At 46.3% G+C, this 17,326-nt stretch overlaps 1 protein-coding gene across 6 annotated transcripts in view; it reads left to right on the top strand.

Moving 5' to 3' along the window:
* Positions 1-17,326, top strand: part of CLUAP1 (clusterin associated protein 1) — a 35,336-nt gene that overhangs the window by 8,992 nt on the left and 9,018 nt on the right. For 4 of the 6 annotated variants that reach the window (XM_042970786.1, XM_042970784.1, XM_042970789.1 and 1 more), the window contains 4 exons: positions 2,070-2,153; positions 6,577-6,710; positions 11,068-11,209; positions 13,159-13,231. In XM_042970786.1, the coding sequence (XP_042826720.1) occupies positions 2,070-2,153; positions 6,577-6,710; positions 11,068-11,209; positions 13,159-13,231 (433 nt within the window). Of the gene's footprint in view, positions 1-96; positions 556-1,286; positions 1,574-2,069; positions 2,154-6,576; positions 6,711-11,067; positions 11,210-13,158; positions 13,232-17,326 lie in introns of those variants that run through there. The other 2 variants (XM_042970788.1, XM_042970787.1) reach the window with 2 other exon arrangements.

Here is a 17,326-nt window from a genome sequence, read left to right as displayed (position 1 = left end):
CAAACCTTGCTTTCTGGTAGAATCACGTGTGCGTGGATACCAGCTTCTGTTCTGATGTCATTGGTTTGGAGTATGACGTAGGCATTGGAAGTTAGAAGTCTCCGGATGATTCTGACGTGCAGCAGGTTTGGGGAGCCCGTGACCTAGGCAGTCCCAACCACTCAGCGGAAGTGGATGCTATAGTTAAAATTCATTTGCAATGCTTGTTTCAGCCAGTGCCCATCAAGGAGAATGCTTCCTCCACTACATGCAAGGAGCTGTTTAAGAGCGTGCTTCCTAAAACCCTTCCAGAGCTCCTATAGTCCTTTGAAATCACCTGATGTCCACATTGTCCCCCAAACCAGTGAGTCAGAATGTCTGGGGCTAAGAGCCAGGCATCCAGCTTTTAAAGATCTCCGGTGATTCCAATGTGCGGCAGAGTTTGGGAGCCGCTGGTTGAAGAAGAAATGGATGCTGTTTAACTCTTACGTGTAAAGATGTATGTCATTGGAAGCACACGTGCTCACATCTCACGTTTTCAAGTTCAGTGCGGTTAATTCATCTCGTTCTGGTCAGGTATGTCAGCCGTGGCCTCTCGCTCTTCCTGGTCTATGTTCTGGCATCACTGATGAAGTATGATAGTGTTTTTTCTCTTGCTTTTCATTTCTGCACCAGGAGTGGTCTGGAAGCAGGGGACTTGGGTACCAGCTCACCGTCCCTGCTCTCGATACGGTAACCTGGTGGTGGCCGCCCGGTGAAGGGCGGTTGGCAGAACACAACGGCCGCTCCCGTCTAATAGCTCATTCAGTTAACAAGGCAGCTCTAGGCTTTCTGGGTTCTTTGTTTTCTATTTTTTATTTCTTTTATTTTATTTATTTACTTTTTAATTTTTAACATCTACCCTTGAGAGAATGAGAGAGACAGAGACAGCGTGAGTGGGGGAGGGGCAGAGAGAGCCGGAGACACAGGATCCGAAGCGGGCTCCAGGCTCCGAGCCATCAGCACAGAGCCCGATGCGGGGCTCGAACTCACGGACCGTGAGATCATGACCCGAGCTGAAGTCAGATAGATGCTTAACCGACCGAGCCCCTCAGGTGCCTGTGTTTTCTCTTTATAGTGCAGGAGGGCACGTGTGTCTACACATGATTCTAAGAGACCTAGAGACGAGAGCTGGTCACTTGCTAATTGCCACAGAGCTGTGGCTTCATTGTGAGACTTGAACCGGGATTCCACTGGGGACTCTTTCAGCACCGTCCTCTAATGAATTGAAATAATCAGTGGCCGGACTGTTGCCATGGGAGCCATGAATATGGAACTTCTCAAATTCTGTATACAGTCGTGGTCTGAGGAAGATCCCCTGTCCAGTATTTGTTTTTCATGTACTCACCGAGGACTAGTATCAGTCACGGGCAAGGCACCATGCTCTGTGTCCTTGAATAGGTCATGGTCCCTGCCGTGTGTAGTTTTCCACAGTGGGGGAGACGAGAGGCGCTGTGGAATGAAGGAAGCCCAAGACAGTTTGGGAACGTGCTGCAAAAACCTCAGAACTGCATCCACGTTCAAATCCCACGGCTCAGAGAAGTTCCCGGTGCTGGTATGATAGGCACAGATGCCTCCCGTGATTGTTTAGTGCTTAATGCTAGGGGGCAGGACCAAGGTGACTCCTCTCGTTAGCTGCAGATGTCGGTGACGGGCAACTTAGAGGGAATTAATCATAGGAAAGATCCTAGAGGCTGGCAGGGGGTTCAGACAGCAGGTTGAGCTGCTCTTGTTTGGGGTTCCCATGAATGAATATAGGTAAAGAAGCAAACTTGGGAGTAAAGGCGATAGAGGTGGGCTCCGTTTTGTCTGTGGCGTTGTGGGGACGTGGGGCCTGTAACTGAGGAAGGCCCAGGGAGCTGGAGGGAGGCCAGGTTGGCATTAGGGTTAGAAGAACGTTTGGAGGAATTGCTAGAAGAAGGGGTTTTGCCTCAGAGGTCCACAATGTAATGGGACTTTAGAGCACTAGTCCATAAGCTGTATCTACATCTAGGAATTGGTTTTGAGAATTCCTCTTCTAAAAAGGAACTTCATTTCATTCTTTCTCACAGGAACTGAGAACAGAAGCAATTGCCAGACCTCTAGAAATAAATGAGACTGAAAAAGTGATGAGAATTGCAATAAAAGACATTCTGGTAAGCTTGTTTGCTTTTATTTAAAGTTTTTGTGCCTGGGACTTGAAAATAATTGATTTAGTCCCTGCTTCCTTAAGACAGAGCAACCCTAGGCCTGTTGACAGAGAAGGGATATGAGAGTGGGGAAATGAAAAATGCAGAGGACATTCTAGGATACGTAGGTTGCTTACTTTTATTATTTTCCCCCTTGTTATAAATATGAAAAATTTCTCCTTCAAAATTTGTCAGTTTTCATAATTTCATAATTCACTTACATTCTTCAATACTTTTCATAAGTGATGCTCTCTTTTATGGACTCTTCACACTTTATTTAATCATTTAATTCATCACAGATGGGCATTTAAATGATTTTTAGATTTTCCTTTTTTTTTTTTTTTTGGTGTGGAAACCTAGGCACGGAGATTTTTAAATGGCGCCGTAACGAATAGAGTGGCCGCCACCGTTAACTGCTCACCCGCCGTCAATTATGTGCTCATCTCATCTCAAGCGTTCATTTGGAGGGTAGTAGTGAGGGAGACTCTCGACTCCGACGGCTTTGGGTTTGAATCCCACTTTGTGATCTTAGGCAAGTTGCTTAACCTCCTTGTGTTTCACTCTCCTCGTCTGTAAAACAGGGAGAAAGGCAGTGTCTGCCACATGGGGTCCTTCTGTGTATTCGTTGTAACAGTGTGTCAGACGCAGTCTGGCCCATAGTAGGTATTCCTGTGTTATCAGTGATGCATTTTATTATTCAGTACACACAGGCAGGGGAGGCTTATGTAAAGCCGGAGTAGCAGAAAACAAGAATTTGCTGAGATTTGCTGTAAATTCTAAGATTGATAGGTTTTTATAATATCCTTGTCCTAAAACAGTAATACTCCCTGAACCCAGCACCAGGGTGCAGCCTCAGCAGGTAAGAAGGGCAGAGCAGCCGAGATGGGAGGTTGAGGGCATATAGACAGATGGAGAAGTAGGTAACTATATTAAAGATGATGAATGCCTAGGTTCTCACTCTTGGAAAAGAGAGTTAGTGGAGGAGAAAGAGAAGAAAATGAGAATGAACCCTGAAGTTGGAGCTCTTGGTTAAATGCATGGTTTTCACTGGTTAGTTAGGTAGGTAGCCAGCTCCCTGCGTGTATGTCTGTGCACGTAAGTTTATGTCATATTTATATACGTACACATGCACACCCACGTCCACATTCCTATCTTTCTTACCTCTGAGCACACTTGGCACCCACATCTAGGCTTCTAAATGCCATTCTCCACTAAAAGGAACCAGGCTCTTGAGGAGAAATGTCTGAGTCCAGAGCTGGGACAGGAAAGTACAAGATCCTTTTGGGCCAGCAAGGAAGGAAGTGCCCAAAGAATGAAAGGGGTCTGTCGGGGGGACACAGGAGCAGCTTGAGTGGGCTTCCCCTGGTTAAACTAGGGACAGTTTAAGCGTCAGAATAAATTATAGTAATGGCTTATAGAGCATTGAATGAAATGGGAGACCATGAGTTCTCACTGATATAAAAAATATTGAAAGCTGACGAAGAGAAAGTATCTCACATAGTTTCAAAGTAGCTCCCCACAGGGGCTCCTGGCTGGTTCAGTCCGAAGAGGGAGTGATTCTTCATCTTGGGATTGTGAGTTCGAGCTCCACACTGGGTGTAGAGATTACTTAAAAAAGAAAAAAAAAAAAGCTCCCCACAAAAGTACTTACTAATTACAGAGGACAAAAGAGTAACTTCCCATGAGAATCCTGGCAGACACCCCCTTAATCCAGTGGTCAAAGTGAACATCACAGGTAATGGAACAAATCAGAATTCTGCACCCGGAAATATGCACCAGATACGGTCGTATCTGTGCTTTCCTGCTGAAGTTGCATGTTCGGAAGCTAATCAGACAAAGGCACATTGAAGGGCATTCTGCAGGTTACCTGGCTCGTACTCTTCACCAGCGGAAAGTATGCGAAAGTCCAGGAAAGCCCGAGGAGATGTGCTGACGGAATGCCAAGGGTGACTTTCGCCTGGTGTTAAGGACTTCATGGGGACAAGTGGGGAAACCTGAGAGGGTCTGAGGACTAGATGGTGGTAGTGCATCCGTGTCCATTTCATGAGCCAGTGATTGAGGAGGAGAGAACCCCATTCATGCAAAATACAGAGTCAAGTATTTAGCGGTGATAGGGCCTCAAGTCGGCATCCCTGTCTGACCTAGGCCAGGAGAAAATGCTTCGTGTTCTACCCCAGCTGTTGGTAAGTTGTGATGGTTTCTCAGTTGAAAAGTTAACTGCTTGTCTGTGTTCTGGCTGGATGGAGTTAACATGGCATGAATGTGCCTTTAGCACTAAGTATGTATTAGGAGTACAGTAGCCAAATGAGGGCCCAGTTCATTTCCCGGAGAACCCTCTATGCATGCTTGCATGCATGTATGTGTTATTTATTATTTCCTTTCTTTAATTGAAGTGTGGTTGGCACACGGTGCTACATTAGCTTCAAGTATGCGACATAGTTGGTGAACACCTTTTCAGGTGTCTGTTAAGTGTTGCAAAGTATCCATGATATTTGATAATTCTAAAAGCAAAATCAAAACAACAGCGTGGATACTTAAAAGGGGTTATTACTTATTTATACGCCATTTATTTCAGGCTAGGGGAAATTGTATTTATCACACTGGTGTTTCTTATTTGAGGAGTGCATACCTTTAAAAAATTGTTTTATTTTTTTTAATGTTTATTTATTTTTGAGAGAGAGAGAGAGAGAGAGAGAGAGAGAGAGAGAGAGAGAGAGAGAGACAGCACGAGTAGGGGAGGAGCAGAGAGAGAGGGAGACACAGAATCAGAAGCAGGCTCCAGGCTCTGAGCTGTCAGCACGGAGCCTGATGTGGGGCTCGAACTCACAAACCGTGAGATCATGACCTGAGCCGAAGCCGGATGCGGAACTGACTGAGCCACCCAGGCGCCCCTAAAAAAATTGTTTTTATTCTTTTTTTAAGTTTATTTATTTTTGAGAGATACACACACAGAATGCAAGTGGGGGAGGGGCAGAGAGAGAGGGAGACACAGACTCTGAAGCAGGCTCCAGGCTCTGAGCTGTCAGCACAGAGCCCGACGTGGGGCTGGAACTCATGAACTGCGAAATCGTGACCTCAGCTGAAGTTGGATGCTCAACCGCTGAGCCACCCAGGGGCCCCAAGTTGTTTTTATTCTTGAAGTCAGATAAATGCACTAGGTTTAGTCTGACTTTGAGTCAGAGAAATAGTTGCCATCAACTTGAGGTTTTTGTTTAGAAACTCCCCTTGTCTTCTTGTGAGTGAGCTTAGATCTCTTTTAGGATTTTTAAAGCACTTGCAGCAAACGGATAGTGATATGATTATTTTCATGAAAGCACCTTGGAAATGATGAGTATAGTTAGTAGAAAAAAATGAAACCATAAATAAACAATAGAGGTGGTTGCTTCCAAAGATATATAGTCTCTGACAGTCACGGAGTGTCCATGCTCCTTAGAGGGTTTCTTTGTGGACCCCACAGCATGTCATAGACTTGCAGGTGAGCAGACACGAGGCCTTCGTGGGTGAGGACACATGTGTGGGGTCCTGGTGGGCAGAAGCCCGCCTCGGGCGTCAGGGACGTGAGGCAGAGTTGGGACGTCAGAACTTGGGAGGCAGCCCCACGCTCCCGGACACCATTCCTGCTGCGGCCGATGGCAGCTTGGAGCCCAGGCCCGGCCCGGCCGGCTTCCCAGACCGGCGTGAGACAACAGGGAGGCCTGCGGTTTGTCCGTGATCTCTCTCTTTCCCTTCGCCTTCTTTCCCAGGCCCTGCTACCCACGCTCCGGCCCGAAGGCCAGGTCCGCTGAGGGGGCCGCTTTCGCACTGCCTTCACACGGTAGTTTCTCTGTTTTAGTCTGTAGTCGAGGTTTACTTGCCGGGGAGAGAAGAGGTGCCTTCTGTCTCAGTCCCAGCAGGCAGGATTAGGGCTGGGACCCCCTAAGGTTTCTTTCTGTCGCCTTCTAAATAAAGCCATGCTTGCGTGTGCACACATTTTGTGAGTCAGATGTTTGTGAGCAGGGGAGTAACCTGACCGGTGTAAACAGAGGCAGACTACCAACTCAGAGCAGTAGCTGGGTGACCAGTCTAAACAAGTGAGCTGCGCAGGAGGCCTTGGGAGCCTCTCCCCTCTGCCCAGGACACTGTTTTTTCCGTCTTCATTTGTTTCCCTGGCAAGAAACCACCTCTTCTCGTGGAAAAAGGACGGTCATTTTTTTCTGGGCCTGTGTGACGTTCCCTCTGCAACGAGTTGGTTAACTGAGTGATGGCCAGGGGAGGCTTTGCCCTGTTCGCTGACTCTGCTTTCCCGTAGCCTGTGTCGCGGTGCCTGCTGAGTCACGAAGTCCCTCTCTGCCGAGAGTCGGGTTGGTGTTCCTTGTTGGCACCTGCCTCATTCACTTCCTGTTCACTGTAGGCACAGGTTCAGAAGACTAAAGACCTGCTCAATAACGTGGCCTCTGACGAAGCTAATTTAGAAGCCAAAATCGAGAAGAGGAAATTAGAACTGGAAAGAAATCGGAAGCGACTCCAGACTCTGCAGAGTGTCAGGTAGATACGAACACCTGAAGGATGAGTAGACTGTCGTCTTTGAAAGTTCCAGCAGAGTGAGTGGCACACGGGCAGCGGGGACGGCCTCCTGTGGGACTGTCTCGGCCTCCCGGTGTACGGGCAACGCTCACGGTAACGAGCGCTCTGTGCAGCTCGTGCTCCCCCTGCTTTCACTGTACCTGGAGCCTCCCCTCAGGCTTCCACAGCTTCTCGGAATGCAGGGCCGAGTGAGTGAGTCCACATGGTGAATGTTGTGCGAGGCTCGTCTCCTGAGATCTGGGCCTTGCTGTGAATGAGGGGGAAACAGAAGCACACTCCCCTTTCTCAGTGTGAGTAGATTTTAGACCTTTATCATTCTTCACCGGTAATTCGTCTTTCTCTTGGCTTTCCATCACCGAAAACCTCTTTTCCAGGGAATATGGATGATGATGGGGGCGCCAAATGCCTTCGAGGTCGTTGGAGCCTTCCAAGTGTGTCTCTCGCGTTTTCTTGGAGCCTGCGGGCTCGCTCTCTCTCTCTCTCTCTCTCTCTCTCTCTGTCTCTCATTTTGTGCCCTCCTTTTCTTGCTGTGTCTGTATGTCATTTTCTCTCCCGTGCCACTACTTTTTCTCCCTTTCCGTCGTCCCTTCACTTTTCTCCCTTCGCTTCTTCCTCCGTGTAGCTCCTGCACCTGTTTGAATGTCTTGCTGTTTTGAGATACTGGTGACCGGGCCACAGTCCGGCTGCTGTCCTGAGACCTGAGGGAAGGCAGCGCCTGGGGTAACCCAGGGAGCACCACAGGCTTCCTCCCAGCCACGGACAAGACCACGTCCTTCCACCTTTGGAATGTGGCCCACCTGATATGTTTGTCTCGTTAAAAAATTCTGCCTTTCAAGCATAAATTCATTTTTGTTAAGTCTCGTACCCTTTTTTTCCTACATAGATTTTTAATTTTCTTAATTTTGTTTAATTTACATCCAAATTACTTAGCATATAGCGCAACAGTGATTTCAGGAGTAGATTCCTTAGTGCCCCTTACCCATTTAGCCCATCCCCCCTCCCACACCCCCTCTAGTAACCCTCTGTTTGTTCTCCATATTTAAGTCTCTTATATTTTGTCCCCCTCCCTGTTTTTATATTATTTTTGCTTTCCTTCTCTTATGTTCATCTGTTTTGTATCTTAATATCCTCATATGAGTGAAGTCGTATGATATTTTTCTTTCTCTGACTAATTTCACTTAGCATAATACCCTCTAGTTCCATCCATGTAGTTGCAAATGGCAAGATTTTATTTTTTTTTATTTTTTTTACATTTATTTATATATTTTTGAGAGAGACAGAGCACAAGTGGGGGAGGGGCAGAGAGAGGGGGACACAGAATCCGAAGCAGCCTCCAGGCTGTGAGCTGTCAGCACAGAGCCCGATGTGGGACTCGAATTCACAGACCACAAGATCACGACCTAAGCCAAAGTCAGACGCTCAGCTGACTGAGCCACCCAGGCACCCCAAGATTTCATTCTTTTTGATTGCTGAGTAATACTCCAGTGTGTGTGTGTGTGTGTGTGTGTGTGTGTGTGTGTGTGTATGTGTATATACATACACACCACATCTTCTTTATCCATTCATCCATCAATGGACATTTGGGCTCTTTCCATACTTTGGCTGTTGTCAACATTGCTGCCATAAACATTGGGGTGCATGTGCCCTTTCGAAACAGCACACCTGTAGCCCTTGGATAAATACCTAGTAGTGCAATTGCTGGGTCATAGGGTGGTTCTATTTTTAATTTTTTGAGGAACCTCCATACTGCTTTCCAGAGTGGCTACACCAACTTGCATTCCCACCAACAATGCAGAAGAGATCCTCTTTCTCTGCATCCTCGCCAACATCTGTTGTTGCCTGAGTTGTTAATGTTAATTCTGACAGGTGTGAGGTGGTATCTCACTGTGGTTTTGATTTATATTTCCCTGATGATAAGTGATGTTGAGCATTTTTTCATGTGTCGGCCATCTGGATGTTTTCTTTGGAGAAGTGTCTGTTCATGTCTTTTGCCCATTTCTTCACTGGATTATTTGTTTTTTGGGTGTTGAGTTTGATAAGTTCTTTATAGATTTTGCATATAACCCTTCATCTGATATAGCGTTTGCAAATATCTTCTCCCATTCTGTTGGTTGCCTTTTAGTTTTGCTGATTGTTTCCTTCGCTGTGCAGAAGCTTTTTATTTTGATGAGGTCCCAGTAGTTTATTTTTGCTTTTGTTTCCCTTGCCTCTGGACACACGTTGAGTGAGAAGTTGCTACAGCCAAGGTCAAAGAGGTTTTTACCTGCTTTCTCCTCGAGGATTTTGGTGGCTTCCTGTCTTACATTGAGGTCTTTCATCCATTTTGAGGTTATTTTTGTGTCAGGTGTAAGAAAGTGGTCCAGGTTCATTCTTCTGCATGTCGCTGTCCAGTTTTCCCAGCACCACTTGCTGAAGAGACTGTCTGTTCCATTGGATATTCTTTCCTTCTTTGTCAAAGATTAGTTGGCCATATGTTTGTGGGTCCATTTCTGGGTTCTCTGTTCTGTTCCATTGATCTGAGTGTCTGTTCTTGTGCCAGTACCATACTGTCTTGATGATGACAGCTTTGTTATACAGTTTGAAGTCCGGGATTGTGTCCTGCTTTGGTTTTCTTTTTCAAGATTGCTTTGGCTATTTGGGGTCTTTTCTGGTTCCATACATATTTTAGGATTTTTTGTTCTAGCTCTGTGAAGAATGCTGGTGGTATTTTGATAGGGATTGCATTGAATATGTAGATTGCTTTTGGATACTGTTGACATTTTAACAATATTTGTTCTTCCTGTCCAGGAGCATGGAATCTTTTTCCTTTTTTTGTGTGTGCCTTCTTCAATTTCTTTCATAAGCTTTGGATAGTTTTCAATGTATAGATTTTTCACCTCTTTGGTTAGATTTCTCATATCCTTTTAATAGAAAAGTTTGTTTTTGCTCTAGTCCCAAAGATAATCTCTTACTTTTTAATTTATGTTTTTGTTTTGTTTTGTTTTTTGAGAGAGAGTGTGAGCAGGTCAGGGGCAGAGAGAGAGGAGAGAACCAGAATCCAAAGCAGGCTCCGCACTGCCAGCAAGGATCCTGATGCGGGGCTTGAACTCAAGAGCCACGAGATCATGACCTGAGCTGAAGTCGAAAGCTTAACTGACTGGGCTACCCAGGCACCCCTATCTGTATATTTTTAAAACAAGAGAGTTTCCCTTTAAGATCGAAAATAAGAGAAAAAAATATAAACTCATCAAATCAGTCAAAACAAGCTTTTGTGTTATTGCTTTGTTTTTAGATTTTATATTGTTTAAAAACTTAGCTTTAAATTGTAGCAACCTATGTTTCCCTTTTTTAGGGGATGGAGTACTTTTTGGAGCATCCAGACAGCGAAATACTTTGCTCAACTAAGTTAATGTATATATTTAGGTTACTAATTTTGTGAGAAGTGTATGACACGTGATTACTTTTTAAGTCTGTATTAAAATCTATGGCAGAGTGAGTAAGAAAAAAGATTGCAAAGCTTCATTTAAGGTAATGTACTTAAAGGTGTTTAAAAATGCATTCCTGGGGCACCTGGGTGGCTCAGTTGGTTGAGCGTCCGACTTCGGCTCAGGTCATGATCTCACGGCTCGTGAGTTTGAGCCCCGCATCGGGCTCTGTGCTGACAGCTCAGAGCCTGGAGGCTGTTTCAGATTCTCTCTCCCTTTCTCTCTGCCCCTCCCCTGCTCATGCTCTGTCTCTGTCTCTCTCTCTCTCTCAAAAATAAATAAACATTAAAAAAAATTTTTTTTAAATAAAAAATAAAAATGCATTTCTGCGACGCCTGAGTGGCTTAGTTGGTTAAGTGTCCGACTCTTGATTTCTGCTCAGGTCATGATCCCAGGGTTGTGGGAATGAGCCCCGTCTCAGGCTCTGCGCTGAGCATGGAGCCTGCTGGCTGCCCCTCTCCCACCTTTCTCTCTTTCTCTCGCAAAACAAAGAAAAAATACATTTCTCTCTCTGTATATATATCTATGCACAGAAAAGTCTGGAAGGATGTTTATCAAATATTCAGTGCTTGTACCTGGTGATAGGATTATGAGTAATCTTCACCTTATTCTTCATACTTTAAAGATTATTTTCAAGTTTTTACAAAGAGCTTTTGATCAACAAACAAACTAAGCGTGTTGCTTTTGAGGGGAGGGAGGAGGAAAGGGAAATGAGCTTTAAGCAGCTTCCAGCTGAAGGCACTTCTCCATGAAGGCTTTCCACAGCAGACGGTGGTGGGGCCTGGGGCTCAGCATACTAATCTCAACTGTCTGTTGATGAATCTTTCACTTTTTATTTCACTTGGTCGTTGTAGGCCGGCCTTTATGGATGAATATGAGAAGATCGAGGAGGAGTTGCAGAAGCAGTATGACATTTATCTGGAGAAATTTCGAAATCTGGCTTACCTGGAACAGCAGCTTGAAGACCATCATAGGATGGAGCAAGAGAGGTTTGAGGTGAGCGCTTAGCCCGCTCCTCTCCACAGACCGTTCCTTCTGGCGTGGGATTCTGTACTTGGTGACGTGTCAGTTTGTAAATGTTGTCGTGGGGGAGCATTCCCTGGATGTTGCTCCTCCCTGATCAGGTCTGCGGATCGCTCACGCAGCTCTTCTCTTTTGCTGGTGGTGTGGCCTGGACTCCAGGCTGGTCGGATCTCTGATGGGTTTGGTCCGTTAGGGCGGCAGACGGGGCTGCCACGTGACCTGCGCAATCGCACAAGACTTAGCTTAGGAGGGCCTGTGCTTGCTTTGATGCTGCGCCGTCACTGGTTTGGAACTCTTAATAATTTTTTATTTATTTATTTTTAATGTTTATTATTGAGAGAGACAGAGCATGAGCATGGGAGGGTCAGAGAGAGGAGGAGACACAATTCAAATGAGGCTCCAGGCTCTGAGCTGTCAGCACAGAGCCCGACGTGGGGCTCGAACTCACAAACCGCGAGATCGTGACCTGAGCCGAAGTCGGGTGCCCAACCGACTGAGCCACCCAGGCGCCCCTGAATTCTTAATAATTCTTAAGTGCATTTTCATTTGCACTGAGTTCCGTGGAGTAGGTGATTGGCCTTGGGTAGATTCCTAAAATTTTGCTTGGTCAGGTCACTGAAAGATTTTCAGGCCCTGCTTAATTGAAAGTAGTTTATCAGATACTGCTTTATAAAGAGGAAACGCAGTTTACTGATTATTGTGGGAAGTGTGTGGGACCCAGAGCAAGCGGTCGTCCGGGTTCCTCTCATCCCATTGTTCCAGGCCATTTAGGAAAGAGTGTTTCAGGTCCCAGCATGAGCTGGTAAATACGGATTTCAGAACAAAGGAAAATGGGCCAGGTTACTCTCGTTTTTTGAATTGCTACTATCCCTTGGGGATACTTCTGCTTAACCCAAGAATGGTCCCTTGGAATCCGTGTTCATGCTGAAACTGGTCTGTAACCTCCCTCTCTCACGCCGTCCTTGGCAGCTTTCGGCGTAAAGGTTATGCTTCCCTTCTTAAAAGCTGGGTGTTTGAATGAGGTGGGGCTGTTTGGTTGTACAGGACGGCCGGCGGGGGGTGGCTGATGCTTTCCTGGGGACACCTTTATCTTGACACGGAGCCGCAAGGGTGCAGGACAGGCCCGTGGTGAGGACAGTGTCTGGGGAAGAGCAGAAAAGGGCCGTGAAAGTAAAGTGAGCATTCTGTGGTGTCACGCGGGGCCGCCCCCGGGTGTGGAGGTCGTGCCGAAGACGTGGCCCGGGGACGAGCATTCCTTCCTCTGCTCACACCTGCTCCGTGTGCTCATAACACCTGCTCCCTGAAGGTAGCTCGTGCCTCAAACAGTGCTTGTTTCTTGATGTGTAGAATGACACCAAACTTTTAAAAGCCACTGTCCTCTCCCGTTCTCTCTCTTGACCGTAATCAGGGCCACATTTTGTCACCTAGCTGAGGTATTAGCTTTTGTCCCCCTAGGAATTAGACTAGTTTTTATTTCTTTTCTCTTTTCACCCAGATCAGTTTCACCATTTAGCATCTTCTGGGGCTGGAATAGCACAGAGCAGAAAAACAATAAAATTCATGCCTTATTTTCTGAGAGCAGGAGGCCCGTACTATCCCATTCTCAATGCGTCTGCCCCATGTCGACGTCCCACACAGACACACGGGCATTTCCCTGTCCGGTTCGGTGTTTTTCAGGGCTTCGAGGGCCCGCGGTGCCACTTCAGGCGGCCTCCCCTGGCTGGGCTGCTGGCTGATCCTGGAGAGAGGGGGCCTTGGGACCACGGCCCTGGTTCTCAGGCAGCGTTCGCTGTCTCCATGTGCTTTACATCTTTGCTGCTTTTGCGTCACAGACTCGGCCCTGCTTATCCACGTGGTAGAGAATGATAGAACAGTCCACCAAAGGGTGATCTCTTCTGAATCTTGTTCTTGCTGTTCCATAGGAAGCTGAGAACACTCTGCGTCTGATGCAGAACAAGCTGAAGGAAGAAGAAAAGCGTCTGCTCAAGACGGAAGGTAAGACCACATGGGTAGACCGGGCTGTTTCTTCTGGACCAGCGTTTTTAGCCTCGACAAATGTATGCGTGTATTTAATTTATTTTCAAAAGGCGATTTTCTCAAAACTTCTATATCAAGTACCATTTTAATTCACTCGAGCTCAAGAGACTGGTTCAAATTACACAGCATTCAAAGCACGTTTGATTTTCTTATCAACTAAAATACTGTTTTTCCCTGTTTAAATGATACAGTTTGAGTTACGTATAATATGTAACTATAAAAGAAAATGTGGTCTCGGAGGTCTTTAGGTTCCTTATTTTAGGACCGATAGAAAGCAGGTGTCATTAATGCAGTGCATGTTAGTGGGGCACTTGATTAGAGTTAGTCCCCTCCCACACACACCCGTCCTGTGTCCCCAGTAATCCAGGATTGTGCAGTGAGGCCGTCACCTGGGGGCAAGTGGGGGCTACCCGTATGTGAGAGCTGCGTGCTGGGGAGGAGTGTTCTCCGTGACTGGTTAGCACGTTTCCTCCACGAACTTCACCGAGGTGTCTGGGCGGCCTCAGCGCATGGTCTTAATGCCGAATCAATGGCTTTGTCTCGGTTCCTCCTCCTCTTGCTAATTGCTCTCTTTTTTATGATGAAGTATTTTGTTCTCTCATGCTTGAGGATGCCGTGTGTGGGACTTGGGACACGTTCCCTCCCTCTCTGTCTCTGGGCCTCTCTCCTTTTGTACTTGTTTTCTGCCTCTCTCTCCTAAATTTCAGGAAACTCTGGAAGGAGAATAGGGAGTGCTGGGAAATCCTTTAGAGGCAAGTTTAGGAAATTCCAGGGGCCTCTCTAGCCAGAGCAGCCCCCCTCACCTTTGTGGTTCCAGGTCAGGCCAGAGAGCCCGAGGCAGCCCTAAGTGATAAGCCTGCATGGAGTTTATCCCCTCCCAGGAGGCCCAGCACAAGTAAGAGCCCTGGTTGGTTGGCTGCACCCTGCCGTGTGCCTGGGCCAACCGTAAGACCTTTGTCATTGGTCTTTATTCTTCTGAACTCACGCTTTAATTTTGTGATCCACAGGTGTGGGATCTCTTGAAGGACAAATATTCTTAGGAGCATCTGTGACTTTGCTTTTTTTGGAAAAATAATGTCCCGTTTAAACCAAATTAATGAAGGAAAGCACTTAATTAGCTTGAGGGCAAAGAAGTGAGGAAAATTAGAAGAACCGTCCTAAAGTTGTTAAGATGTTCTTTCTTTGCTTTTCTGTGTATGCGGGAACATTGGCCAGAGAGTTGGGATCAACGGGGAGTTAGATAAAAGGACACTTTCTGAAAGACTTCTCTGAACAGAAAAGGCAAATAGGACACGGACGCAAATTAGGGGTAAGAATGAGCAAAATCCGGGAGCTGAAAGAGCTCATCTTGTTTACGCCATCGTGTAGACAGCTGATTCGGTGCAGTAAACCATTGTTGAGTAACTATTCTGGGTGCGAAGAAGGGTTCCTTAGTGGACAAGAGACAGGGATTCTGGGGACCTCGGTGGCTTAGTCGGTTAAGCGTCCGACTTCGGCTCAGGGCATGATGTCCCAGTTCAGGAGTTGAAGCCCTGTGTCAGGCTCTGGGCTGACAGCTCGGAGCCTGCTTCTGATTCTGTCTCCCTGTCTCTCTGCCCCTCTCCCGCTTGTGCACACTCTCTCTCGTTCTCAAAAATAAATAAAAACATTAAAAAAAATTTAGAAAAACAAAAGCAATCATTGCTTTAACCAAGCTGGTTGCCAGTGAGAGGAGACAAACAATGAGCAAACTGTGCATGGAAAGTGAAAAATGCCTTTCGGGGTAAAGTAGCGCAGAGAGGGAGATGGTGAGGGTGTGTGGAATTGTGTTTACCTTTTTTTTTTTAATTTTTAAATATTTATTTATATTTGAGAGAGAAGGGGGCAGTGTGCGAGTGGGGGATGGGCAGAGAGCGGGAGACACAGAATCTGAAGCAGGCTCTAGGCTCTGAGCTGTCAGCACAGAGCCCGATGTGGGGCTTGAACTCATGAGCCGTGAGCCAAAGTGACCTGAGCCAAAGTCGGACACTTTGACCCAGCTATCCGGGCAGCCTGCGTTTACTCTTTTTAAGTTCTTTTTTTTTTTTTGAGAGAGAGAGCATGAGTGGGGTGGGGGCAGAGAGAGAGAGGGAGAGAGAGAATCCCAAGCAGACTATCCACTATTAGCACAGAGCCCGATGCGGGGCTCAAACTCACAAACCGTGAGATCATGACCTGAGCCGAAATCAAGAGTTGCACGCTCAACTGACTGAGCCCCCCAGATGCCCTGGAATTGTGTTTTAAATTGGGGGTCAACGTAGGCCTCCTTGGGAGATGCTATTTACGCAAAGGCTGAGAAGTGTAACTTGGAGAGGAAGGAGGTACCGGATGAGGAAAGTCCTGGGAGTCTGTAAGAAAGGGTGAGAACCAGAGCTTAGTGAGGGGATGAGTTTTGCCCAGTGAGGAAACGTGTGGGCGTGCAGGACTCGAGCTCAGGCTGGAAGATGGGTCGTGTGCTGAAGGGCTCCCATCTGATGGCTCCTGTCTTCTCTGTTAAGCAGGAGGTGATGTCACCAAATTGGCTTTGTGGGTTTGGAGTAAGGGCCTGGAGTAAGAGAGAGCAAGTCTGAGTGATCAGAGACAGGTCCTTGCCCTGGGGACCTCAGAGACGAAAAAGGCCAGGTACTTTGTTCACATGCCCTGTGGTCACAGTAAGGACAGCCCTCATCTTCCCACCGTCCTTTTAAACCTCACTGTTCGTGGTAAATTTATAACTGTGCCCTCTACAGGATTCAGCACTGGAGTGTAAGGAATATAGAGTCCTCTGATTTCATAAAATGACCCACAAATTGCTAGAAAGCACTTTAGTAACCTTGCTGGGATTTAGTTTTTATGATATAGTGGAGAGCAAATGTTCTTGCGTTCAACACTTACTTGCTGCATGCCTACTGTGTGTCAGGCCTTGTACCAGCACTGGGGGCACGGTGACAGATAAGGCGCTCAGGGAGCCGAGGCCAGAATGGTGACATCCAGTTCGTAGCCACAAGCCATGTGTGACTCTTGAGCACTTCGAGTGTGGCTCATCCAAATTGAGGAGTGCCGTTGGTGGAAAATATTTTGAAGACTTAGTATGAATGAAAAGTTAAATTACTCATTACTAATACTTTACGTTGTTTACCTGTTGAAATGGTATTTTGGATACAATGGGTTAAGTAAGACATTACTGGAATTAATTGACTTGTTTCTACTTTAATGTAGTCACTAGACCATTTTAAATTAGATCTGTCAGCTGGCATTGTGTTTCTGTTGGACTGTGCTGATGTAGAAGGAGAAACTTGGGGGCGCCTGGGGGGCTCGGCTGGTTGAACATCCATCTTCTGCTCGGGTCGTGATCTTGCAGTTCATGAGTTCAAGCCCCACGTCGGGCTTGATGCTGTCAGCACGGAGCCTGCTTCACCTCCTGGCTCCCTCTCTCTCCCCCTCCCGCACTTGCGTGCGCCCCCTTTCTCTCTCTCTCAAAAATAAACAAACATCTAAAAGATAATAATAAATAAAAAGAGAAACCTGAAAAGAAACTGCCTGTAGCTTACGTGGGTATGAAGTAGTGTCTCGCTGTGCTTTGATGTGAGTTTCTGTGATGGCTAATGGAGTGCAGCATCTTTTCCTGGCTCGTTGGCCATTCGTACAGATCTTTGGAGAGATGTCTGTTCAAGTCCTTTGGACGTTTTTAAATTGGGTTTTTTTTTATTATTGGATTGTAAGAGTTATTTGTATATTCTGGATACCAGATCCTTATGCAAATTGTGATTTGCAGATATTTTTCTCTCATTCTCTGGGCCGTCTTTTCACTTCATTAGTGCTGGCTTTTGCTGCACAAACTTTTAATGAAGTCCACACTGTTAATTTTTCTTCTGTTGTTTGCATTTTTGTGTCATATCTCAGAAACCACTGCCTAATTTAAGGTCACCAGGATTTATCCCTATATTTTCTTGGAAGACTTTTACAGTTTTAACTGTTATCCATTTTGAATTAGTCTTTGCATATGGTGTGAGGTAGGAGTCCAACTCATTGTTGTGCGTGTGGCTCTCTGGTTGT

This window comes from Panthera tigris, chromosome E3 (genome assembly GCF_018350195.1).
Source record: "Panthera tigris isolate Pti1 chromosome E3, P.tigris_Pti1_mat1.1, whole genome shotgun sequence".
Taxonomy (NCBI): domain Eukaryota; kingdom Metazoa; phylum Chordata; class Mammalia; order Carnivora; family Felidae; genus Panthera; species Panthera tigris.
The sequence above is the reverse complement of the archived record's forward strand: the minus strand, read 5'-3'. Positions and strand labels throughout refer to the sequence as shown.